Here is a 21,673-nt window from a genome sequence, read left to right on the forward strand (position 1 = left end):
TTTCTATGTATATGTATGACAGAATTAAAGCTTTCCATATAGAATAAAACTGCAGTGCTCCAGTGCAACAGAAAATTTGTATTAAAAGAGAGAGAAAAACTTCTTTTTTACAGACTCGTATATATCCTGCAGCTGCAGCCAGCAGATAAAGGTTTCAGAATCCTTTACGATTGTGCAACATCCACAACATCTGTAAGTTGATATGATTTTTGTTTTTTGTTTTTTTTTATAAAAAAAATAAAAGTAGGGTGAATATTTTTGGAGATACTTTTCTGTACCAGTCTACAACCTTTAATGGCATAATACACTAAGAAGTATACAGGAGATAAGGAGTACTTAATAAAATTAAAACAAATCACGTCTTTTTGAAGCCAGATACAAAAAAATTGCCACCATTTCATTAGGGTTTTTGAGGAAAGAAGAAAAAAGGATTTATAGTTATCAGATTGGCCTATTAAATCAACTAACAACCAGTCTAACTACTTAACACGAATGTCAGAGATTCTGTACCAGTCCCTTGTATTTACTATTTTGGTAGCATTTAAAAAAAAATGATCAAGAACCACCTGTGGAGTGTATTTCATAATGGCCTACAATAAGACTTCTTTGTCCTAAGCCTGCACTGTGATTTGGACTTTGGGACAGGATCCGAAAATATACCCAGGAGCTTGGACCGGCCGAATAAGACTTGACACTTCCCCTTTTTCTCCTTTTGAACAAGGCAGGCTCTCTACCAACTAGCTTGTGTCTGGTTCAAAGCAGGCTTGCCAGAGAGAGGCAGGGGCTGCTCTTCAAGAAATCAGTGAGCCCCTTTGAACATGTGGAAGTAGCTGTGTCATTTGTGGCCAGAACCCCCTGCATGGCAGTAGATTTGAAATGACTGGCCAACCTATGTATGTGGCCGGGGGTGTGTGTCTTTTGCAAAAGAAGAAAATTGCTTTCTAGCCTTACAATTTTGTAGAGTCCTTGGTCTTCTGATTTTGAGCAATGCTGCATTTCAGCTTTTGAAAGCTACCCAGTGTGCTGTAGTGGTTAAGAGTGGTGGACTATAACAAAGTTTGATTCCCCACTTCCCCTCCATGTGTAGCCTGCTGGGTGATAGTCCTCTTAGAACTCTCTCAGCCCTGCCTATCTCACAAGGTGCCTGTTCTGAGGGGAGGAAGGGATACGTGATTGTAAGCCGCTTTGAGACTCCTTACGGTAGGGAAAAGGGGACAATAAAAACCAGGTCGTCTACTCTTCTTCGTCATTATTGGAGCATTTTATCAAGTGTCCAGGATAGCATCTGTTTTTCACGTTTACGTCAAGGTGAGCAACCCAAGTTAACAATAGTGTGCTTTCTGAGTGGCTAGACTTAAAGATGTCTCTCATTCCCACCACCACAAGTGTTCCCTCTAAGCTGAGTCAGTGTGAGCTAGCTTGCAGTTTTTTGGCCTCCGGCTCACGCATTTTTGTCTTAGCTCAGGAAGGATGGCCCCGGAGCAAACTAATTGATGCAGCAGCTCACAACTTGAATGCCAGTCGCTCACCAAGTAGAATTTTTGCTCACAAGACTCTGCAGCTTAGAGGGAGTTTTGACCACCACCCTTCCCCCCCCCCCTCTCAGCCTATTGGGGAAAGCCAACTGACATTTGCCCAGAGAAGCATCGCTCTCAAGTGCCTGATCTACTCGGCGGACAGTTCTACGGTTGAATTCCTCTTCAAAAAGTCGATTGAGGAAGTCAGGTAAGTTGAGCCTGATTTCCTCTCAATGTAGAAAATATCCAGTAACATAACAGAATGTGATGGTTCCAGTCCAGCACATGGAGCAATGGGGAACTGCACTCTATCCCAGCTTGGTGTAGTGGTTAAGTGCACGGACTCTTATCTGGGAGAACCAGGTTTGATTCCTCACTTCTCCACTTGCAGCTGCTGGAATGGCCTTGGGTCAGCCATAGCTCTCTCAGAGCTGTCCTTGAAAGGGCAGCTTCTGGGAGAGCTCTCTCAGCCCCACCCACCCCACAGTGTGTCTTGTGGAGGGGGGGAGGGGTAAAAGAGATGGCAAGCCCCTCTGTGAGACTCTGAGATGCAGAATATAGGGATATAAATCTTCTTCTTCCTCTCCTTCAAAGCTCAGAGGTAGAACTGGTGTGTCTTATTCAGCTCCCTCCAGTTTTTTGAAGGATGGGGCGTGCCATGATCTCCCCCTATCCAGGAGCCCCCTGGAGGTGTGGTTAAACCAACAAGAGACCAATAGTGGCTCGGGAAGGAAGCTTCCCTTTTCCCACTGGAGGTTGGAGCTGCCAAACAGCTGAGTGTCAGACAGCTGCATGTCCTCAGCTGACTGTCTCTTAAAGAGCCAGTGCATTTATGGCCCCAGTAGGCCTGGAAGGGTTCTGAGCTTGATTCTAGAGAGTGCCGAGGATTTTTTGGGGGGTGAGGGATGTCTGGAGTTGCTCCCCCTCAACCAAGTGCTGCATTGTGGTGGTGGGTGGGGGGAAATTGTGCTAGCAAGACTCGTTTGTGCTCTTAGTTCTTCATCCAGTTAGACATATGTGTGCAGAAACTTCCTTCGCCAGTTTGGTGTAGTGGTTAAGTGTGCAGACTCTTATCTGGGAGAACCAGCTTTGATTCCCCATTCCTTCACTTGCAGCTGCTGGAAGGGCCTTGGGTCAGGAATTGTAGGAAGTGTCCTTGAAAGGGCAGCTGCTGTGAGAGCCCTCTCAGCCCCACCCACCTCACAGGGTGTCTGTTGAGTGGGGAGAAGATATAGGAGATTGTAAGCAGCTCTGAGTCTCTGATTCAGAGAGAAGGGCGGGGTATAAATCTACAGTCTTCTTCGCTCCTCTAACCCCTGCTTGGGTCAGGATAGCAATGTTGAACAGTGCTACTTATTGCCACATTTGAACCCCACACAATACAGTTTAGTCTTGCTATTCACATATGTATATATCTGCACTATGAGAGTGCTGCTAAGTTCTTGCTATCCTCATCTCTTCAGATTATTAAGAATAATTTATTCTGCTTGTAGCATTAGGTATGTCTTAATTATTCATTTTTGTCCCCTGGGAGAAATGTAGTGATCCTTGTAGCAGTGCACAAATCTATAATAATAATAATAACTTTTTATTTCTATCCCGCCCTCCCCGCCGGGGCAGGCTCAGGGCGGCTTACAACATAAAATGCATTATACATCAGTTTACTTATAAAATCGCAGTTAAAACAATTTACAATTATTAAAATTAACAATAGCAATATCAACATGGTACTAAGCGTTAGGTCTTCAGCAGAATTCAGTAATTAAAAGCATTTTCAATGGCACTTCCCGGTTTGTCATTGGTTGAAGGCTACTTTGAAGAGGTGGGTCTTACAGGCCCAAATCTAGACCATTTGCAGTAAATTAACTTCAGTTAAGATCATATGAACATCGGAAAAGGCCTGCTGGATCAGACCAGTGGTCCATCTAGTACAGCATTCAGTCTCATCCCATGGCCAACCAGTTACTGTTGTTAACCATCCTGAGCCCGTCAGGGGAGGGCGAGATATAAATATAATAAAATAAAAATAAAGAGCTAACGACGGCATGTAGAAGCCGAGGCCTTCTCCTGACGTTGCCTCCTGGCTCTGGGATTTAGAGGCTTAGTGCCTCTGGATGTGGAGGTTCACTTTGGTCCTCGCGGCTAGTAGCCACTGATAGACCTCTCCTCCTCTTTTCAAGCTGTTCTATTCCTGTGGCCATCACTACATCCCCTGGCTGCAAATGCCACATTTTAATCATTCTCTGTGTAAACGAACTGCATGCATTTCAACCCACTATACCTGATTCCTCATCTGATGAAGTGTGCTTTTAGCGCACGAAAGCTTACGTTCTGAATAAAACTTTGTTGGTCTTAAAGGTGCAACTTGACTCTTGCTTTGTTCATATGTGTCAAGAAGTATTTCCTTTAGTTTGTCCTTGAAGATGGCATTTTTTTGTTCCGTTGTAATAAGCACAAATTCCCCGCCCTTCTCTTTTCCCCCCCCTTTTAAACAGGATTTTCCTGAAAACCTTTATTTACCTCTCTGAATTTGAACTCCTCAACATTCCATACACCTACGTATCGTTCCACAAGGCTCCCAAGGAAGGTGTGATCAAAGGATTGTGGAAGAACCATAGTCACGACCCCAGGGTAATACTGCTGGTGATGGTCAACAAATAAGTGTGCATGAGTTGCTGCGGTCTCCTCCCAACACAGCCCCTGGAAATGGCATCGTTCTGCCATGGGTAGTAGGGATGTGGGAAAAGTAGATGTGGCCACATGTGCAAGAGCCTCCAAAGAACCAGGCCAGATACAAAGTGGTAAACATGATGCTCATAAGAGAGCCAGTATGGTGTAGTGGTTAAGTGCATGGACTCTTATCTGGGAGAACCGGGTTTGATTCCCCACTCCTCCACTTGCACCTGCTGGAATGGCCTTGGGTCAGCCAGAGCTCTCTTATCTGGGAGATCTGGGTTTGATTCCCCACTCCTCCACTTTCACCTGCTGGAATGGCCATGGGTCAGCCATAGCTCTCTTATCTGGGAGATCTGGGTTTGATTCCCCACTCCTCCACTTGCACCTGCTGGAATGGCCTTGGGTCAGCCATAGCTCTCTTATCTGGGAGAACCGGGTTTGAGTCCCCACTCCTCCACTTGCACCTGCTGGAATGGCCTTGGGTCAGCCAGAGCTCTCTTATCTGGGAGAACCGGGTTTGAGTCCCCTCTCCTCCACTTGCACCTGCTGGCATGGCCTTGGGTCAGCCATAGCTCTCTTATCTGGGAGAACCGGGTTTGAGTCCCCACTCCTCCACTTGCACCTGCTGGAATGGCCTTGGGTCAGCCAGAGCTCTCTTATCTGGGAGAACCGGGTTTGAGTCCCCTCTCCTCCACTTGCACCTGCTGGCATGGCCTTGGGTCAGCCATAGCTCTCTTATCTGGGAGAACCGGGTTTGAGTCCCCACTCCTCCACTTGCACCTGCTGGAATGGCCTTGGGTCAGCCATAGCTCTCTTATCTGGGAGAATCGGGTTTGTTTCCCCACTCCTCCACTTGCAGCTGCTGGAATGGTCTTGGGTCAGCCATAGCTCTCTTATCTGGGAGAACCGGGTTTGATTCCCCCCTCCTCCACTTGCACCTGCTGGAATGGCCTTGGGTCAGCCATAGCTCTCTTATCTGGGAGAATCAGGTTTGTTTCCCCACTCCTCCACTTGAGCTGCTGGAATGGTCTTGGGTCAGCCATAGCTCTCTTATCTGGGAGATCTGGGTTTGATTCCCCACTCCTCCACTTGCAGCTGCTGGAATGGTCTTGGGACAGTCATAGCTCTCTTATCTGGGAGAACTGGGTTTGATTCCCCACTCCTCCACTTGCAGCTGCTGGAATGGCCTTGGGTCAGCCATAGCTCTTGGAGGAGGTGTCCTTGAAAGGGCAGGTGCTGGGAGAGCTCTCTCAGCCCCACCCACCTCACGGGGTGTCTGTTGTGGGGGAAGGAGATAAAGGAGATTGTAAGCCTCTCTGATTCAGAGAGAAGGGCGAGATGTAAATCTGCAATTCTGCAATATTCATTGTTTTGTCTTTGTTTCTAGGCGGTGAAACTAGTGACTGAGCTGAGTTTGGAGTACCAAGTGTGGGATGCTCAGCTGTGGAATGGTTTGCTGCAAAAGATGATTGATTTCAACATGGTGAGTCTTTTCCCTGGTTGGGGTTGGGCCCTCAGAATGACAGGTGTGTAGGTTTTGTCTAGCAGAACAATTGAAAGAGGAAAACCTCAAATCCTAGCATCATCTGACAGGAGAATTACAATGCACTGTTTAGTCCATAGCTGCAAACGGAGAAATTCCTGAAGTCTAGAACAGGGGCGGCCAAACTGAGGCTTGGGAGCCACGTGTGGCTCTTTCCCACATATTGCGTGGCTCTTGAGGCCCCCACTGGCCAGCTTGGAGAAGACATTTTTCTCTTTAAATCACTTGTCCAAGTCAAGCCAGCCATGGCTTGGAGAATGCATCTGCGGTATTATACCAAGTAGAGAACAGTAACATCTCTTATATCAAAATGTATATAATATTATACACAATGCAATTTAGAGTTGCAAGGTTTATACTTAACATGGGATTGTCATCTGTCTGATTAAAAATCTGCACATTTTTGCAAGGGCCAGTAGAACTGTTTTATTTAAAACAACGCCTGGTCTAATTTTTTAAACCTTGTTTTTAAATGATGCCCACACCTGACCTGGATAGCCCAGGCAAGTCCGATCTCATCAGATATTGGAAGCTGAACAGGGCCGACTGTGGTTAGTACTTGGATGGGAGACCTCCTTGGAATACCAAGTCGGAAGGCGAGGGCAGGCTCTATTCAGCCACCTCTCTGAATATCCTCCAGCCCCACAGTAGAGGTCAGTCACTAGAGGTCGACATGACTTTCGCATGCAGTCACACACACATGCATGCACACATACGCAAATACACAAAACCCCCTTTTTAAATGATGCCTACAACAGTTCTATTTTGCTTGTGCTGATCTTTGTCATTTTTCTCTCTCATGCCCTCCTCCCACCCCCCGCCCCCAGCAACTGACCTGCCTTGCAGGAATGGATTTCTCGCCTGTGCCTGGGGGGCGGGGGTGGCCCTGCAAGCTGTTTCCTAAATTAGCTTCTCAAGCCCCACTCACAGCCTACTCCAAGAATTTATTTAAAAAATAGTTGAAATTCCCATAACATATTAAGTTGCAAAAAATTTTTCTTTCAGGTTGATTATCTGAGGAAAGTGTTGGTAACGATTACGGGGATCCATTCATTATTGCAGGTGCGTGAAATTTTCTTCCCCGGGATGGAACTTTGTATTTCTTGAAAAGCATTAATGTTGTGTGTGCTAGGGTTTTTTGTAAGCTATTTCACGTGAACAGACGAGGCTGTTACTCTAGTACAGGGGTGGCCAACGGTAGCTCTCTAGATTTTTTTTTGCCTACAACTCCCATCAGCCCCAGCCATTGGCCATGCTGGCTGGGGCTAATGGGAGTTGTAGGCAAAAAAAGCATCTGGAGAGCTACCGTTGGCCACCCCTGCTCTAGTAGAGTAAAACATACATCTTCACCATCAGTGTCCCCTGCCCAAATGTGCTACGGATACTAATGAAAGCTTTTTAGTAGCCCAATAGCAGCAGTTACCTTTAGCTGCCGTTAGTGTGAGCTGCTGGGGTTGCTCTGGCATGAAATCAAGGTCTTATTCCATGGAAATACCACAGAATGGCACAAGCAGCAGTTATCTGTTTGCCAGAAGATCTCCATCCTTATTTGATCACTCGGCCTGAATTACCATCTAAGAGAGACTAAGAAAGAGTCGTTAGAGCCACCAGTTCACCAAGAGGCTTAAGGAGAGAAGAGTGGTCCATTACAATCCCCAGCCCCAGCTACTTTAGGAAAGAGGGTGACCAAAGGCATCAGTTGTTGACATGGCCTGAATTAAGGAAGCCCAGGCTTCCCCCTAGGGAAGCTGGGAAAGGCAAGAGCAGCAGAATCCCCACTAGCAGGAGGGCAAGACTGTCTCAGATTTGTAACATCCTTCAGTTCAATGCTCCATGTCCCTCAAAACAACACTTTGGTCTTACAAACTTGGTTCTTGGGGGAGGGGCACAGTGGGAGGGCTTCTAGCCCCACTGGTGGACCTCCTGATGGCACTTGGGTTCTTTGGCCACTGTGTGACACAGAGTGTTGGACTGGATGGGCCATTGGCCTGATCCAACATGGCCTCTCTTCTGTTCTTATGTGACACAGAGTGTTGGACTGGATGGGCCACTGGCCTGATCCAACATGGCTTCTCTGATGTTCTTATGTGACACAGAGTGTTGGACTGGATGGGCCATTGGCCTGATCCAACATGGCTTCTCTAATGTTCTTATGTGACACAAAGTGTTGGACTGGATGGGCCACTGGTCTGATCCAACATGGCTTCTCTGATGTTCTTATGTGACACAGAGTGTTGGACTGGATGGGCCATTGGGCTGATCCAACATGGCTTCTCTTATGTTCTTATGTGACACAGAGTGTTGGACTGGATGGGCCACTGGCCTGATCCAACATGGCTTCTCTTATATTCTTATGTGACACAGAGTGTTGGACTGCATGGGCCATTGGCCTGATCCAACATGGCTTCTCTTACGTTCTTATGTGACACAGAGTGTTGGACTGGATGGGCCACTGGCCTGATCCAACATGGCTTCTCTTATGTTCTTATGTGACACAGAGTGTTGGACTGGATGGACCACTGGCCTGATCCAAAATGGCAGAGTGTTGGACTGGATGGGCCACTGGCCTGATCCAACATGGCTTCTCTTATGTTCTTATGAATTGGAGCCCTGCAAACAGAGTTGTTGCTCATTTGAATAATGTTATAGGTTGGAACTGTGAACTGGGTTGGGAGCCGGTCTAGCTCCATAGTGAATAGGACATTTGAGTCCAGTGGGCACCTTTAAGATTGACAGAGTTGAATTCTGAGTATAAGCTTTCGTGTGCATGCGCACTTCCGGTACAATAGTGAACGGTAAGGGGGAGGGCGGAGTTTTGCGGATGCCTGAGAAGAACACTCCCGACTCATAGCCCCTTTATCTTCATTCCATTCCCTCCAAACGCTCTGTTTTCACTTGGGCGTGGGCAAAAGGAACTCCGGAAGAACTAGAGCAGCCTCCAGAGCGGTTTCCAGATCCCAAAAGGTGACTAACTTTTTTTTTATGACCCCGGACGCTGCTAACAGCTCACTGCGGCCTGACATTCAGAAAATGGCGCCCGAAAATTCCACTGGCGCAGAGGACGGACCTTTACCTACCTCACAAACTTTCCATGAAGTCATAGCCCACTTAGAAGAAGCTCTTGGAGACAAAATCTCTAATACTATCGCTCTCATCCAAAATGACCTTAAAAAAATAAATGAGACGCTATCGGCAGTCACTCAAAGTGCTGACTCAGCATTTGAAATGCCGTCTAAAGCTCAAGACGCGGTGGAGAGCCTTCTACGCTCTGATTCCCGGCTCCAAGAAAAAGTGCTTTACCTAGACAACAAATTAAGGGCTGCTAATTTAAAACTTAAAGGACTGCCGGAGCAAGCTGAGGAAAACAAAGAAATTAGAATTTCCATTGCAATGTGGCTTGCCTCTGCCCCAAACCTTCAAGATGGCGTCACCCCACTTATCGATTCTGCTTACCGCTTAGGAAGCCTGCCGTGAACAATGACGTTAGTGCCTTGCTTTATTGCAGCCACAGAGCAGTGAAGGCACAGGTAGCTGCAGGCTCAGGTGTTGATGCTCATGTGCCGATGGTGGTTTGGCACAGGCGTTGTAATCCAAACGCTCAATAGCACCAAAGTCAATGGTACTGCATAAATTTGATTTATTTTTCAATTTATACCCCGCCCTGTCCCACAAGCGGGCTCAGGGTGGCTCACGACACTGTGCTATGAGACTGCAGAATTCGAAGTCCAGTGGTCACAAGAACCAGCATGGTGTAATGGTTAGTTAAGAGTGGTGGACTCTGTCTGGAGAACTGGGTTTGATTCCCTGCTCCTCCATGTGCAGCCAGCTGGGTGACCTTGAGCTAGTCACAGTTCTCTCAGCCCCACCTACCTGATAGGATGCCTTGTTGGGAGGGGGAGATGAAGGGAAGGTGATTGTAAGTCACTCTGAGACTCCTTTGTCAGTGAAGGGTGGGGTATAAAACCAACTCTTACCTCTCTGCTCCCCTATACGGAACCAAAGCTTTGTGTGTGGAAGGTCTAGTGGGTCTTGGACAGCCTGTGTTGGGAAAGTACTTTTTCTCCCTGCAAACCTGACCCAGCATGAGGCAGCCTCCTCTGTTCATGCGCAAGAACCAGACTTTTAACTTTATTTATGCGATCTGAAGAGAAACCAGAGTATAACTTGATTTACGGATCTGCCCATGGAAAAGCCTTGACAGGTTTCAAATGCCACAAACCTGTACATTTAAAACTCCAGCCATTTTAAGAAGCGTTTGATTTTTTTTTTCAGATTCCCAACTTCAGCAGAGCTTGGCAGAATGTCATTCTTGTACCATTTCATTCAGGTGTGTTGTTTCACTCTGTCTTTTAAAATCATTCCCTCCCAGGTGGAGAGCCGTGTTGGTCTGAACCAACAGAACAAAATGAGAGTCCAGTGACATCTTTAAGCTTTATGCAGGTAGCGTTGGACTCTGTTTTAAAGTAACTGTACAGTATTGTTGTGTGTTTTAAGTAGGCTTGTATGTATACATTCCATGGGAAGTGGAAGAATTTGGAGGTGCACTATATAGCTAGACCTACAGGGAACGCTGCAGTATCGTAAGAGCTTTGACCCGTGGAACCACAGAATGCATTTTGTGAAGAAGTCTTTGATCACTAGTCTTCTTGCTTTTGTTTTAAAGTTTCCTGTCCACCAAGTCCTAGTGAACTGGAGGCATGCTGTGCATCTCTCAAAGCTCTACTGCAGTAAGTGAAAACTACACCGTCCGCAAAAGAAAAATTTGGGTGGGGTGGAAGAGATTCCGTCAGCATATAGAAGCACTGCTAATTTGGAAATTTCCCCCCTAAATGCCTCCCCAAGGTGTCCTGTCCTAGGTCATCTAGATGTAATTGGGATTGCCAAAAAGTTCATGGAGTTACAGCTGCTGGCTCTGGCTTTGGGGTGTCTCTGGCTGATCCCTCAGACGGAGAAAAGGGATCAACAGATTCAAGTGAGTGCAATGGCTCCTCTCCCTACCCCCATTCAGCAGCTGATACTTTCTTAAAACAGCTGCTAAAGTCATGAAGTTAGAATTCATTAATGCACATTTGATGCTGTAGAACGCTTGGCTTACTTTGCTCACTTGGAACTGTGATGGTCTCTCACTCAAACTGCTTGTTGTATTGTCCTTTTTATTAGATCCAAGTAGGCAGCCCACTGTACCCGATCCTCTCATCTGAAGAAGTGTGCTTCTAGCGCACGGAAGTTTACATTCTGAATAAAGCTTGGTTGGTCTTCAAGGTGCCACTTGACTCCTGCTTTGTTATGCTGTCTCAGCACTTGTTGCTTTTTGGCTGGGAATGTGTCTCATCTGTCCAGACGAGACATTTCAATTAATGCAGAAGTAGCATCCCTCTTCGCTTGTGCATTTCCTCGCCCTGCTGCCCCCACTGCCATGTAGAGTATATATATCCTTTAGGAGACCACAGATGTGGCTAAGTGGACTGTAGCCCACTTGTTTGTAGCCCACTGTTTGTTACAGCGGATTAGTGTGGCTAACTCTTCGAAATGTGAGATTCAGTGGCACAGGTGTCCTTTAAACTTCATGGCTGTTGCGTTCAAGAAAGCGTCAGCATTTTTTCCCCTGATGATTTTAAAGCCCATGTTAAACTGATTCTTCCTGTGCTCCTTTTCTGGTTTTGGGCAGAGCTTTTTAGCCTCTTACCAGCAGGAGAAGATATTGCAGCAAATCAAGGAGCATGTGGATCACTGCGGACTAGCTGGCTTTGCTTCTGAGGTATGTCACTTTGCACATTCCCTCCCTCCCCCTCTCCAGCCAATGTCTGTAGTAGACACAACCAGAATAACAATTCTTCCCTTTTGCAGATCAGGTATTTGGTTCTAGAGTTCACAATCAAAAGCAAATGCTTTGTGGCCACGGAGTACCTTCCTTACCTGAAGCTACGAGAGATGGGGGCTGACAGACTGAAAGGATTGGTAAAATATCTGGAAAGTGAGAACAGGTAGGCTATATAGAGTTTCCAGGGCTTACTTTTCTCTATTTTCTGTGGAAGGAGGGAAGAAGATGGGTATTTTTTTCCACTGCCATATGACCAAAATTGTCATGGGCTTGTTTGGATGATGAGAGCAGAGTGGTAAAGCTGCAGTATTGCAGTCCTAAGCTCTGCTCACGACCTGAGTTCGATCCCCGATGCAAGCTGGGTTTTCAGGTAGCCAGCTGGAGGTTGACCTTCCGAGGTCGGTAAAATGAGTACCCAGCTTGCTGGGGGGAAAGCTTAGATGACTGGGGAAGGCAAGGGCAAGGCAAAGGAAAGGTCCCCTGTGCTAGCACCAGTTGTTTCAAACTCTGGGGTGATGTTGCTTTCACAGTGTTTTCACGGCAGACTTTTTGTGGGGTGGTTTGCCATTGCCTTCCCGTAAAAAGTCTGCCGTGAAAAGTGTGTGAAAGCAACGTCACCCCAGAGTCAGAAACGACTGGTGCTTGCACAGGGACCTGTTCTTTTCTTTCCTGTTTGGATGGTGGTGGAAAAGTGGCGTCATGTTGCAGGCAGCTTATGGTGACCGAGGGTTTTCAAGGCAAAAGACCAACAGAGGTGATTTGCCTTCGGCTGCTTTTGCAGCCAGCCCTTCCATCCAAGTACTCACTAGGACTGACCCTGCTTAGCTTCTGAGATCTGACCGGCCTGGGCCATCCGGGTCAAGGCTTGGCTGAATAGCAGTGTTGAAAATCAAAACTAAGAGCTGCTTTAGCTGATACCCGTAACACACTATGGTTCAGCAGCCCTTGCAAACCAAAAGAATCCCCTAGAACAGGGGTGGCCGAAGAGCCACACAGAATAAATGTCAGATGTTTGAGAGCCGCAAGACATGAATGGCAGATGCTTGAGAAGGCAAATAGATGGGAGAGGGAGATGGAAAGAAAGCAACTTTAAATGTACTCTCCAAGCCGGCCGACGGGGCAGTGAGGGCTTTGTGAACTACTCAATATGTGTAAGAGCCACATGTGGCTCCCGAGCCTCAGTTTGGCCACCCCCTGCACTCGGACTTGCTGGATAATCAAAATCTAGGTAAGAGTATGGATTGCAGCTATGTTTGTACATGTGCCTCATAGGGATGCCAATCTCTCCAGGTGGGATCCGGGAATCCCAGTTCATCTCCAGACTACAGAGATCAGTTCCCCTGAAGAAAAATGGATGCTTTGGAGGGAGGACTCCATGGCATTGGACCCTATGGGGGGGGGGGGGGTCCTTGTCTTCCCCAGGAGTTTCCCAACCTAGATCTGGCAACTACCTCCCCCCGCAGTGGCCAGGAAGAACCTGACAACTTTAGCTCCATTTGAACGAGCAACAGTGAAATAAACTGGCAGCTACAACTGAAACCACAACTGGCGCCTCCTCATTAAACGGTCCCTGTGTGAAGCCACAATCAACATATACCAAGCCATTAATGTTTGCATTTATAAGCTGCCTCAGAGGGCAAGCAGCCTAAAAAGCCTTAGTTTTAGTCCAACTACAAATTGCTCTGAAAAGCAAGGGCTACAATCCAGTAAAGTGCAGAGCGATGGGCTTAAAGCTGCCATTCTAGAAGTTTAATAGGGAGAAAGTCCCAGTAAACCTTTCATGTAACTGAACTGAGCTGTGGCAAAAAAGCACAGCATGGGGCCTCCCGTCACCCCAGAGGTACAGGTACCATGCATCTAGGTGAGCTGGTGTATGGTGAAGTCAGCGCAAGGTTAAGACGTCTTCAGTCTGTGTGTTTATCTGCACAGGACGGATGATGCAGCAGCCCTAATAAAGGAATATCTTAAAGAATCTGGAAATCCTGTCTCAGACCAGTCGTCATCAGAACTTGTAAAGGTACTAAATGGGGTTTGGTCTTTTAAAAAATTAATACATATGGAAACTAATGGGGACACCCTACTTTAGATTTCTTATGCTATATTGTGACGGTGTTGCCGGTAAATAAGTCCTGGAATTCAATTGTGCTTATACTACAATGAATACTTCATATACATTAGTGACTTTTATAGAAAACTGGAATATTGACTCTTTTCTTTTCCCCCTTTTAGATGTTCCTCTGGAAGGAATAAGATCCACAACCAGAGTCAAAATGGGGTTTTTTTGTTGTTGTTTAAAAATTCCTGTATATTCAATCTAAATACATAAATTTACAAAGTGATAAAGCACTCCATTTGTGTAATTATATGCTCGAAGTAATAATGAAAGCTTTGTCAAATCCAAATTAAACAAATATTTATTACAAGATTGGGAACGGTTTGTGTGAACAGAAGAAATTCTACCAAGCATTTTGAACAGTATTTACAAGCTTGAGCTTTTTCTTATGGTTGAAACAAAGAAAGCCAAGACAGACTTTAAGATGCCACGTACTCATTCGCCTGCCTACAACAAGGGAAAGATTAGTTTCGTAGGCTAAAATAATATTGCAAACACTGCAGACCTTTTTAGTGCATATTGCAAGAAGAGGAAAAGGGAGACTGAAGCATAAACTCGCAAGGAGTAGCTGGCTTTAAGATTTCTTGTACTCGATTCTTTCTACTTTCACATCGTCACCGATCAGCTGATAAACGTAAGTAACAACTGTGGAGGCCTGGATATCCATCAACACAAAGGAAGGAATGATGTTGCTGTGGGACAAAGGAAAAAAGGGGTAATTTTTTCCTGGTAGCATCCTAACAGTGAGACACTTAAAACTATCCTCCTGTGAACTGAAAGCAGTGGAGCTTGCATCCGTAGGATTATTAGAGCATGAGTCCGTTAGTCCATTATCTCTAGAATCCACTAGCATGCTTTAATAGCAACAGCGTACCTGGTGCTAGTAAGAGAATAATGCCATTTATTACTTTAGCTGATTTTTTAAAAAATCCATGGAATGCATTCAGGGATGTCTCTAAAAGAAGCCTGTCCCTTATCTCAACCCCTATGAAATGACTGCCTTAATCTACTTGATACTCCTGTTGAAGGAAGTTATTGGAAAACCTAAAAGCTGTTTATTTCAAATTTTCTTAAAAGCGACCTTTCCTGCAACAGTTCAGCTTAACTGCATGGAGTGCCTTATGGGAATAGTCCTGGATGGAATACAAGCTCTAGTCCAGGGGTGTCAAACATGGAGTCCGGAGGCTGAATCAGGTCCCTGGAGGGCTCCTATCCGGCCTCTGAGCAACTGGCTGTCAATTGCTTCCTTCTCCCTATATCTTGCTTCCTTCTGCATAATAGCTTGCTTTGCAAGGCTTGCTCAATTGCACAGCAAAGCTACTGAGCCAAGCCTCTCTTCTATTGGCTGAGGCTCCATTCCTTCCTAGTCCCCTGGGGAAAGAACGAATGAGCCAAAGCTTCCTTTGCCCAGTCCCCTGGATTCCCATGGGAGAAATACAAAGAAAGCACCTTTAAGACCAACAAATGCAAACATTTTAAGCATGGTTTACGTTTTTTAAAAAATATATTTAATGGTGTTTGTGTCCTTCATAAAGTTTATATCTCTGAAGAAGATGATGATATTGGATTTATATCCCGCCCTCCACTCCGAAGAGTCTCAGAGCGGCTCACAATCTCCTTTACCTTCCTCCCCCACAACAGACACCCTGTGAGGTGGGTGGGGCTGGAGAGGGCTCTCACAGCAGCTGCCCTTTCAAGGACAACCTCTGCCAGAGCTATGGCTGACCCAAGGCCATTCCAGCAGGTGCAAGTGGAGGAGTGGGGAATCAAACTCGGTTCTCCCAGATAAGAGTCCGCACACTTAACCACTACACCAAACTGGCTCTCTGCTCCCTAATCTTAAATAGGTACACACATGGCCCACCCAACAAGGTCTTATTTATGTCAGATCTGGCCCTCATAACAAATGACTTTGACACCCCTGCTCTAGATCTAATCTTCCATAACTAGTCCCTAGATCGAGGGGCTACAGGTAACAAGTTCACTGGGCCCCGATCAGCTGCTCCTTGACAATGCAAAGCCCTGTAGCCCAGAGCAAGCAAATATGAGTACTCTGCCCTGTACAAACTGTAGTGATCAACATACTATGGCAAAACCCCACCTCCCAATAGCTTATTTTTATTCTGTTAACTCACTTCTCCAAAGCGCTGTAGGCGCCTGTTGCTGACCCAGGGTTGATGTAGAACTTGTTTTCATGTTCAAACGCCTCAAATTTGTGTGTATGTCCCGAAATGAGGATGTCCACATCGAACTGCCTTTGCAGCAACGCCAGGCTGGCTACATCGCCCCAGGGAATGACTTGGTGGCCGTGGATCAGTCCGATCTTGAACTGCCCCACAGTGACAACCTTCTGCTCTGGATAATTCAGATTCTAGAACCAAAAGACAAGTTTAACTTACACAGGTCTAGTTCTCTGCCACGTTCTTCCATGCTGTAACAAAAAAGCTACCTTTTGTTCCCACTGACTACAACAGGGCTGTAGGTGGAGAAAGACCAGTCCCAGCATCTAACTCCAAACTGAAGGAACCCCCATCCACCTTAAAAGAGAACCCACTCGCACGGGCAGCTGAAGAGAACAGCGCTACTCGTCAGCATCACCCGCCCAGAATCCCAAGAGTCGACGATACCTCGTCAAAGTCCCCTCTAACGACATGAACGTCACCAGCCAGGGTCTTGAGGTAGTCATAGCTCTCTTTTGTACAGAGGTTTCCAGTGCAAAGGATGTGTTGGATCTTTCCTGGAACCAGCAGTTTCTTGAATTTTGCAGGCAGGCTGTTGCATCTGTGGGGAATGTGAAGGTCTCCCAACACCAGCACCAACTTTTGGAGGAAAGAAGATAACAAGTCTCTTTGTGGTCAAAATGCCAACTTTCAGAGCTCCAATACCCTTTTCCAGAGTTTCTTTGTTTACAAGATCGCCTGTCTACACGAAAGACAGCTTCACTAAGCCGGAGGGGAGCTGTTTTTAAAATGTTTCTCTCCAGTCTTTCAATACCAACCCCTGGTACTTAATCTTTTTTAGCTTAGGGCGTTTTCGCACTGACCTTAATCGGCAGTGACGTCCCTCTTCACCGCGCAGGATCTGCGTGGATTTCGCACCAATTGCTGCGGAGCACCCGGAAGAATCGCAAAGTCCTGCGGCTTTTGCGGCGCAAATGGAAACCGCCGAAAACCAGTTTCCATTTGCGCCGCAAAAGCCGCGGGACTTTGCGGCTCTTCCGGGTGCTCCGCAGCAATTGGTGCGAAATCCACGCAGATCCTGCGCGGTGAAGAGGGACATCGCTGCCGATTAAGGTCAGTGCGAAAACGCCCTTAGTGTCCTGACCCTCTCCACAGCATTAGACAGGCTGCCTGTTGTGTCTTTTAACACTGAAGACTCATCCAAACAATTCCTGAACACATGAAGCTACTGCAGGCTGAGTCAGCTTGTCGGCTCACCAAAGTCATTCTGTTCTACTTGGACTCAGCTTCGAGTCCTCCTCATCACGTGTTGCCTGATCCTTTAAACAGGAGGGGGCAGGGGTTGAACCTGGGACTTTTTCCACACCAAGCAGATGTTCTACCGCTGAGCCATGACTTTGACCCATTTTTTGTAACAGGAAGACAGTGGAGTCATCCTTCCTCTTGCTGTTTTCTCAGCATATCACCACACACAAGTCAACAATGATTGGATGCCTCTGCAGCAGAAAGCTCTGGTGCAGTTATGCCATGCGAGACTCTGCATGAGTCAGCCAAAGACAATGTCACGGGCAACGCAAGGGCTAGAGGGTCTTCACCACCGTCCCATTGGCAATAAAAGCAAGGATATGAGCCCTTTGGGTACACACACGGAGAGAAAGCTGCTTTACACTAAATCAGATCCCTGGTCCACCAAGGTTAGTATTTTCCACTCAGACTGGCAGCAGCTCTCCCGGGTTGTTAGGCAGAGGTCTTTCATACTACCTGAGTCCTTTACCTGGAAAAGCCAGGGATTGAACCTAAGACCTCCATGCCAAGCAGATGCTCTACCACAGAGATGTGGCCCCTCCCCAATGTGGGTACAAATGCAAGGGCTCAAAGCCTGCTCCTTGTCAGACGGTCACAGTCACAATATAACTGCACAGATTCTGCAGCAACCTTTTGCAGGCTCTTAGAGGAGCAGGATTGTCCCTCTGTCCTGCAGGGCTCAGTTCAGGGATTTTCAGACCCTCCAGCTGCAGGTCGTCTCTTCTGCCACAACCTATTTCCTAAGAAACTTGCAAGTTGTACAGAATTCTAAGAAGTTGTTCAGGTATGTGTGCGCAGACACACCATTTAGGGAGACTACTAGCTGGGCCTGTTGAGCCTCAATCACACTGCAGGGGCTTTGGAGAATACCCTGTAGCTGTGCCTTAAGGCATCGTTGACAGCTTGACTTTAAACAAGGAGGTTTGTCTACCATCATCAGGTTACTGACTGAGAAACCACTAGTATATACATGAGGAACTCCAAGGTTCAGGAATCCACTTTTTAAAGCAAAGTAATCACAAAATGTGGCACAGAGTGGGAAAGCTGCAGTCCTAAGCTCTGCTCACGACCTGAGTTCGATCCCCGGCGGAAGCCGAGTTTTCAGGTAGCTGTCTCGAGGTTGACTCAGCCTTCCATCCTTCCGAGGTCGGTCAAATGAGTCCCCAGCTTGCTGGGGGTAAAGCGCAGATGACTGGGGAAGGCAATGGCAAACCACCCCGTAAAAAGTCTGCCGTGAAAATGTCATGATGTGACGTCACCCCAGAGTCGGAAACGACTGGTGCTTGCAAAGGGGACTACCTTTACCTCTTTAATCACAAATATGAGCAATAGGAGAATCCACACTGAGGTATTTGGGGACAGCAAGCCTTTGTTCTTCAATCCATACCTATTTAACCTTTTAACTGCCACTGAGAGCGTTGCCACCACCAATGTGCCAAGATGAACAAACTTACTCTGTGCCCCGCCTTATTGGATGAAGAAGTTGATTGCAGACATGAGGGGTGGGGAGGGGAGGGGGAAAAAACAGGGTGAGACATGAACAATGTTAAATAAAAGGAAGCAACAGAAAAGGAAACATCTCAAGGCAAATTAATAGGCAAATCAATGAAATCTGAAGGTTAAGGCAGAAAATGTTAAAAAAATAAAAATCAGATTTATGCAACTGATGCCCAATGGATTAATAAAAGAGCTTTGTCAGCATTTGTGGAAGGCAACAGTCATTCTTGCATCACAATTTTTCAGTGGACCACAAAGATCATGCACAGCAAGCCTTGCCCATGTGGGAGCTCCGGTATACCACCTGAAAATCCCCTGCCCCTAACTGGCTTCCCAGTTTGCATGTCTGTGTGGACTAGAGAGCTTACGCAAGAGTTCCATGCAAACACACCACAAATAGATTATGGGATTTGGGGTGCAGTGTTACTAGTGTTCCCTCTAAGTTGAGTTAGTGTAAACTAGCTAACAGTGTTTTAGCCTCTGGTTCTTAACTCAGGAAGGATGGCCCCAGAGCAGACTAATTTATGCAGTATCCAAATTGCTCGCTCACAACTTTAATGCCAGTAGCTCACAAAATAGAATTTTTGCTCACAAGACTCCGCAGCTTAAAGGGAGCATTGGGTGTTATTGATAAATTAACGCCCCCTACACTCGCTTCATTTTAGCTCACCAGAATTAAGTTTTCTCTAACGCTAGGTTTAAATCACACTGTTCTCTTTGCTTTGCTATAATAAACTTGCTTCAGATCATAGAGGATATAAATGGGTCTTTCCATGCTGGGAAAAAAATTAAATTCTGGCTATTTACTGCATGGGAGCAGTAATGCACATATGAGGCTTAGTGTTCCCAGTGGGCTGTTCTAGAAGGCTGCCATGCTAGTCTGCAACAGAACAGCTAGATTTGCGTCTGGTAGCATTGAAGAAATCAAGATTTTCAGGGTATAAGCTTTTGAGAGTCGAAGCTCCCTTCATCAGGACAAATGGAGCTTTGACTCTCAAAAGTTTATACTCCGAAAATCTTTGGTCTCTACGGTGCTACTGGACAAATCTAGCTGTCTGTCAGTCCTGGCATGAGAAGCTACCCTCATGTCAGTGAAGTCTCTATGTGTGGAACCTGTATATAATTCATACTAAAGGGAAGGACAATTCTGCAGACTGCACTATGCAGATGTCCATTATTTCTGTCATTAGAATAATGTATTTTGCATTGTTATTACTGTTCTGTATGGTTTATGCTAATTTACTAGCTGAAGAAGAAAACTGAAGATTTATACCCCGCCTTTCTGAATCAGAGACTCAGAGTGGCTTACAATCTCCTATATCCTCTCCCCCCACAACAGACACCCTGTTAGGTGTGTGGGGCTGAGAGAGATCTCACAGCAGCTGCCCTTTCAAGGACAACTGCGATGGCTATGGCTAACCCAAGGCCATTCCAGCAGCTGTAACTGGAGGAGTGGGGAATCAAACCCGGTTCTCCCAGATAAGAGGCTGCACACTTAACCACTACAACAAACCGGCTCTCTAAGCGTGATACTGAATTCCCAGCCAATCTAAACTTTGCTCAGCCCTGGTTGGGCTTCTGAGGTATTGTCCTGCATTCCTCAGGCATTTTCAACCACAGCTGCTAAACACTTCCTTTTTTCAAACGTTAAAAATTCTTGAAGCTGAATTCTGAACCTAAAACCACAGGCCCTGTTCTTTCCTCCAGTACCACAAATATATCAAGCTCACCCTGCACAAGATGGTGGTACAATACAAGATTGTTTGTACCAACCTCCTACAGCAGGATAAAGGATCAGGCTGCGCTTTGGAGACTATAGTGCTTTCACTGACAAACACTAACATTGCCTCTTGTTCCCCTCCTGCCTGTACCCACGAGTTTCATATTATACTAGCAAACAGACTCCCCGCACGGTGCATGATTTCTGATTTCATGGATTTATAACGCTCCAAGAGGTTAGCCAAGCATAATCATGACAGAAGTTATTGCTGTAAATACCACAAACAACAGGCATTTACATATTGCAGGAAAATGTCAAAACTGTGGTTAATGTGAAAATAAAGTCGGGGAAATAAAAGAAGAACTCGAGCATTTCCTGTGAACTGAAGTGACAAATTCTCTCTCAACCATGAAGGTGATCTTAGGCCAACCATTCTGTCAACCTAACCGGGTCCCTGTTACCCATTTTTAGGCACCATCTTGGCTCTGACAGGGTAGAAATAAATCTAAATCAAATAAAGGCCCCCTCCTGCACCTGGAGTTCTCCTTGGAGTTACAACTGCATTCTGGGCACTACGGACAACAAAAACCAGTTTCTGTGTAGGAGACAGCGGGTCTAGAGAGCTGAGCGTATGGCATCACGGTCCCTCCCCAACAACCCTACCAAGCAAAGCCTGGAAATGGTGGGATTCGAACTCAGTGCCTGCAATAACTGGGGGGGTTAGATTTCAAGCCTCGTCGCATCGTCCATCGTATCTTCTGCCATCCTCCCGCCCCCAGCCCCGCTCACCATCTTGGCCTCCCTCCGGCGTTTCCAATTCAGTCCCTTCTCTCAATCACTTCCGAACTGCCAAGCCCACACGCCGGAAATGCTACCTACGGAAGCCGAAGAGGGTCGAAAGGGATCCCGTACGCGCTGCGGAAGCTTGTGTCAATCAGACCCGAAAGGACTGAGGAGGCGGGGTTATTCTCTCCCAATCAGCGTGGAAGGCGGGAAAATCGGACAGAAAGCACCTGAGAGCTTTTCTGTCTCTCTGGCGAAGAAACCGGAAGGAACTTGCATCCGGGGACTTTGAGGAGCTTGCACGTCAAGAGATCGCGTACTGACGAACACACATTGCAGGTTCCCAATCGGTCGCGCATTGAAAGCAAACAGGGCGCTATTATTTTTTGTGTGGTTAAGTCACCGTACTGTTTTAACGCGCCCCTTCGGAACCTCTTTAGTGGAGAGCGTAGGAAATAAATATTTTAAGCACAAAGTCTGAGTCCAGGGGCGCCTTTAAGGAAAGGGAAGGAAAGGTC

The 21,673-nt window shown here is 46.5% G+C and overlaps 2 protein-coding genes across 3 annotated transcripts in view; one reads left to right on the top strand and one right to left on the bottom strand.

Annotated features, from left to right (window-relative positions):
- KNTC1 (kinetochore associated 1) overlaps positions 1-13,980 on the top strand; it is an 81,518-nt gene extending 67,538 nt beyond the window's left edge. Inside the window, exons 51-62 of the mRNA XM_060249171.1 lie at positions 114-192; positions 1,607-1,725; positions 4,013-4,148; positions 5,581-5,676; positions 6,742-6,798; positions 10,009-10,063; positions 10,400-10,463; positions 10,579-10,708; positions 11,405-11,494; positions 11,584-11,720; positions 13,487-13,574; positions 13,787-13,980. Of these exons, the coding sequence (XP_060105154.1) occupies positions 114-192; positions 1,607-1,725; positions 4,013-4,148; positions 5,581-5,676; positions 6,742-6,798; positions 10,009-10,063; positions 10,400-10,463; positions 10,579-10,708; positions 11,405-11,494; positions 11,584-11,720; positions 13,487-13,574; positions 13,787-13,807 (1,072 nt within the window). The 3' untranslated portion in view covers positions 13,808-13,980. The remainder of the gene's footprint in view (positions 1-113; positions 193-1,606; positions 1,726-4,012; positions 4,149-5,580; positions 5,677-6,741; positions 6,799-10,008; positions 10,064-10,399; positions 10,464-10,578; positions 10,709-11,404; positions 11,495-11,583; positions 11,721-13,486; positions 13,575-13,786) is intronic.
- Positions 13,956-21,424, bottom strand: VPS29 (VPS29 retromer complex component). Of its 2 annotated transcripts, none has more exons than XM_060250242.1 (4): positions 21,162-21,424; positions 16,298-16,489; positions 15,806-16,041; positions 13,956-14,362 (listed from the first exon to the last, which is right to left on the bottom strand). In XM_060250242.1, exons 1-4 carry the CDS (start codon positions 21,162-21,164, stop codon positions 14,245-14,247), a joined length of 549 nt encoding a protein of 182 aa, XP_060106225.1. In that variant the 5' UTR covers positions 21,165-21,424; the 3' UTR covers positions 13,956-14,244. The 2 variants fall into 2 exon arrangements, with proteins under 2 accessions (XP_060106225.1, XP_060106224.1); XM_060250241.1 differs by lacking the exon at positions 21,162-21,424 and adding an exon at positions 18,610-18,708.
- Positions 21,425-21,673: the final 249 nt, after the last annotated feature.

The sequence above is a fragment of the Heteronotia binoei genome, chromosome 11 (assembly GCF_032191835.1).
Source record: "Heteronotia binoei isolate CCM8104 ecotype False Entrance Well chromosome 11, APGP_CSIRO_Hbin_v1, whole genome shotgun sequence".
Lineage (NCBI taxonomy): Eukaryota > Metazoa > Chordata > Lepidosauria > Squamata > Gekkonidae > Heteronotia > Heteronotia binoei.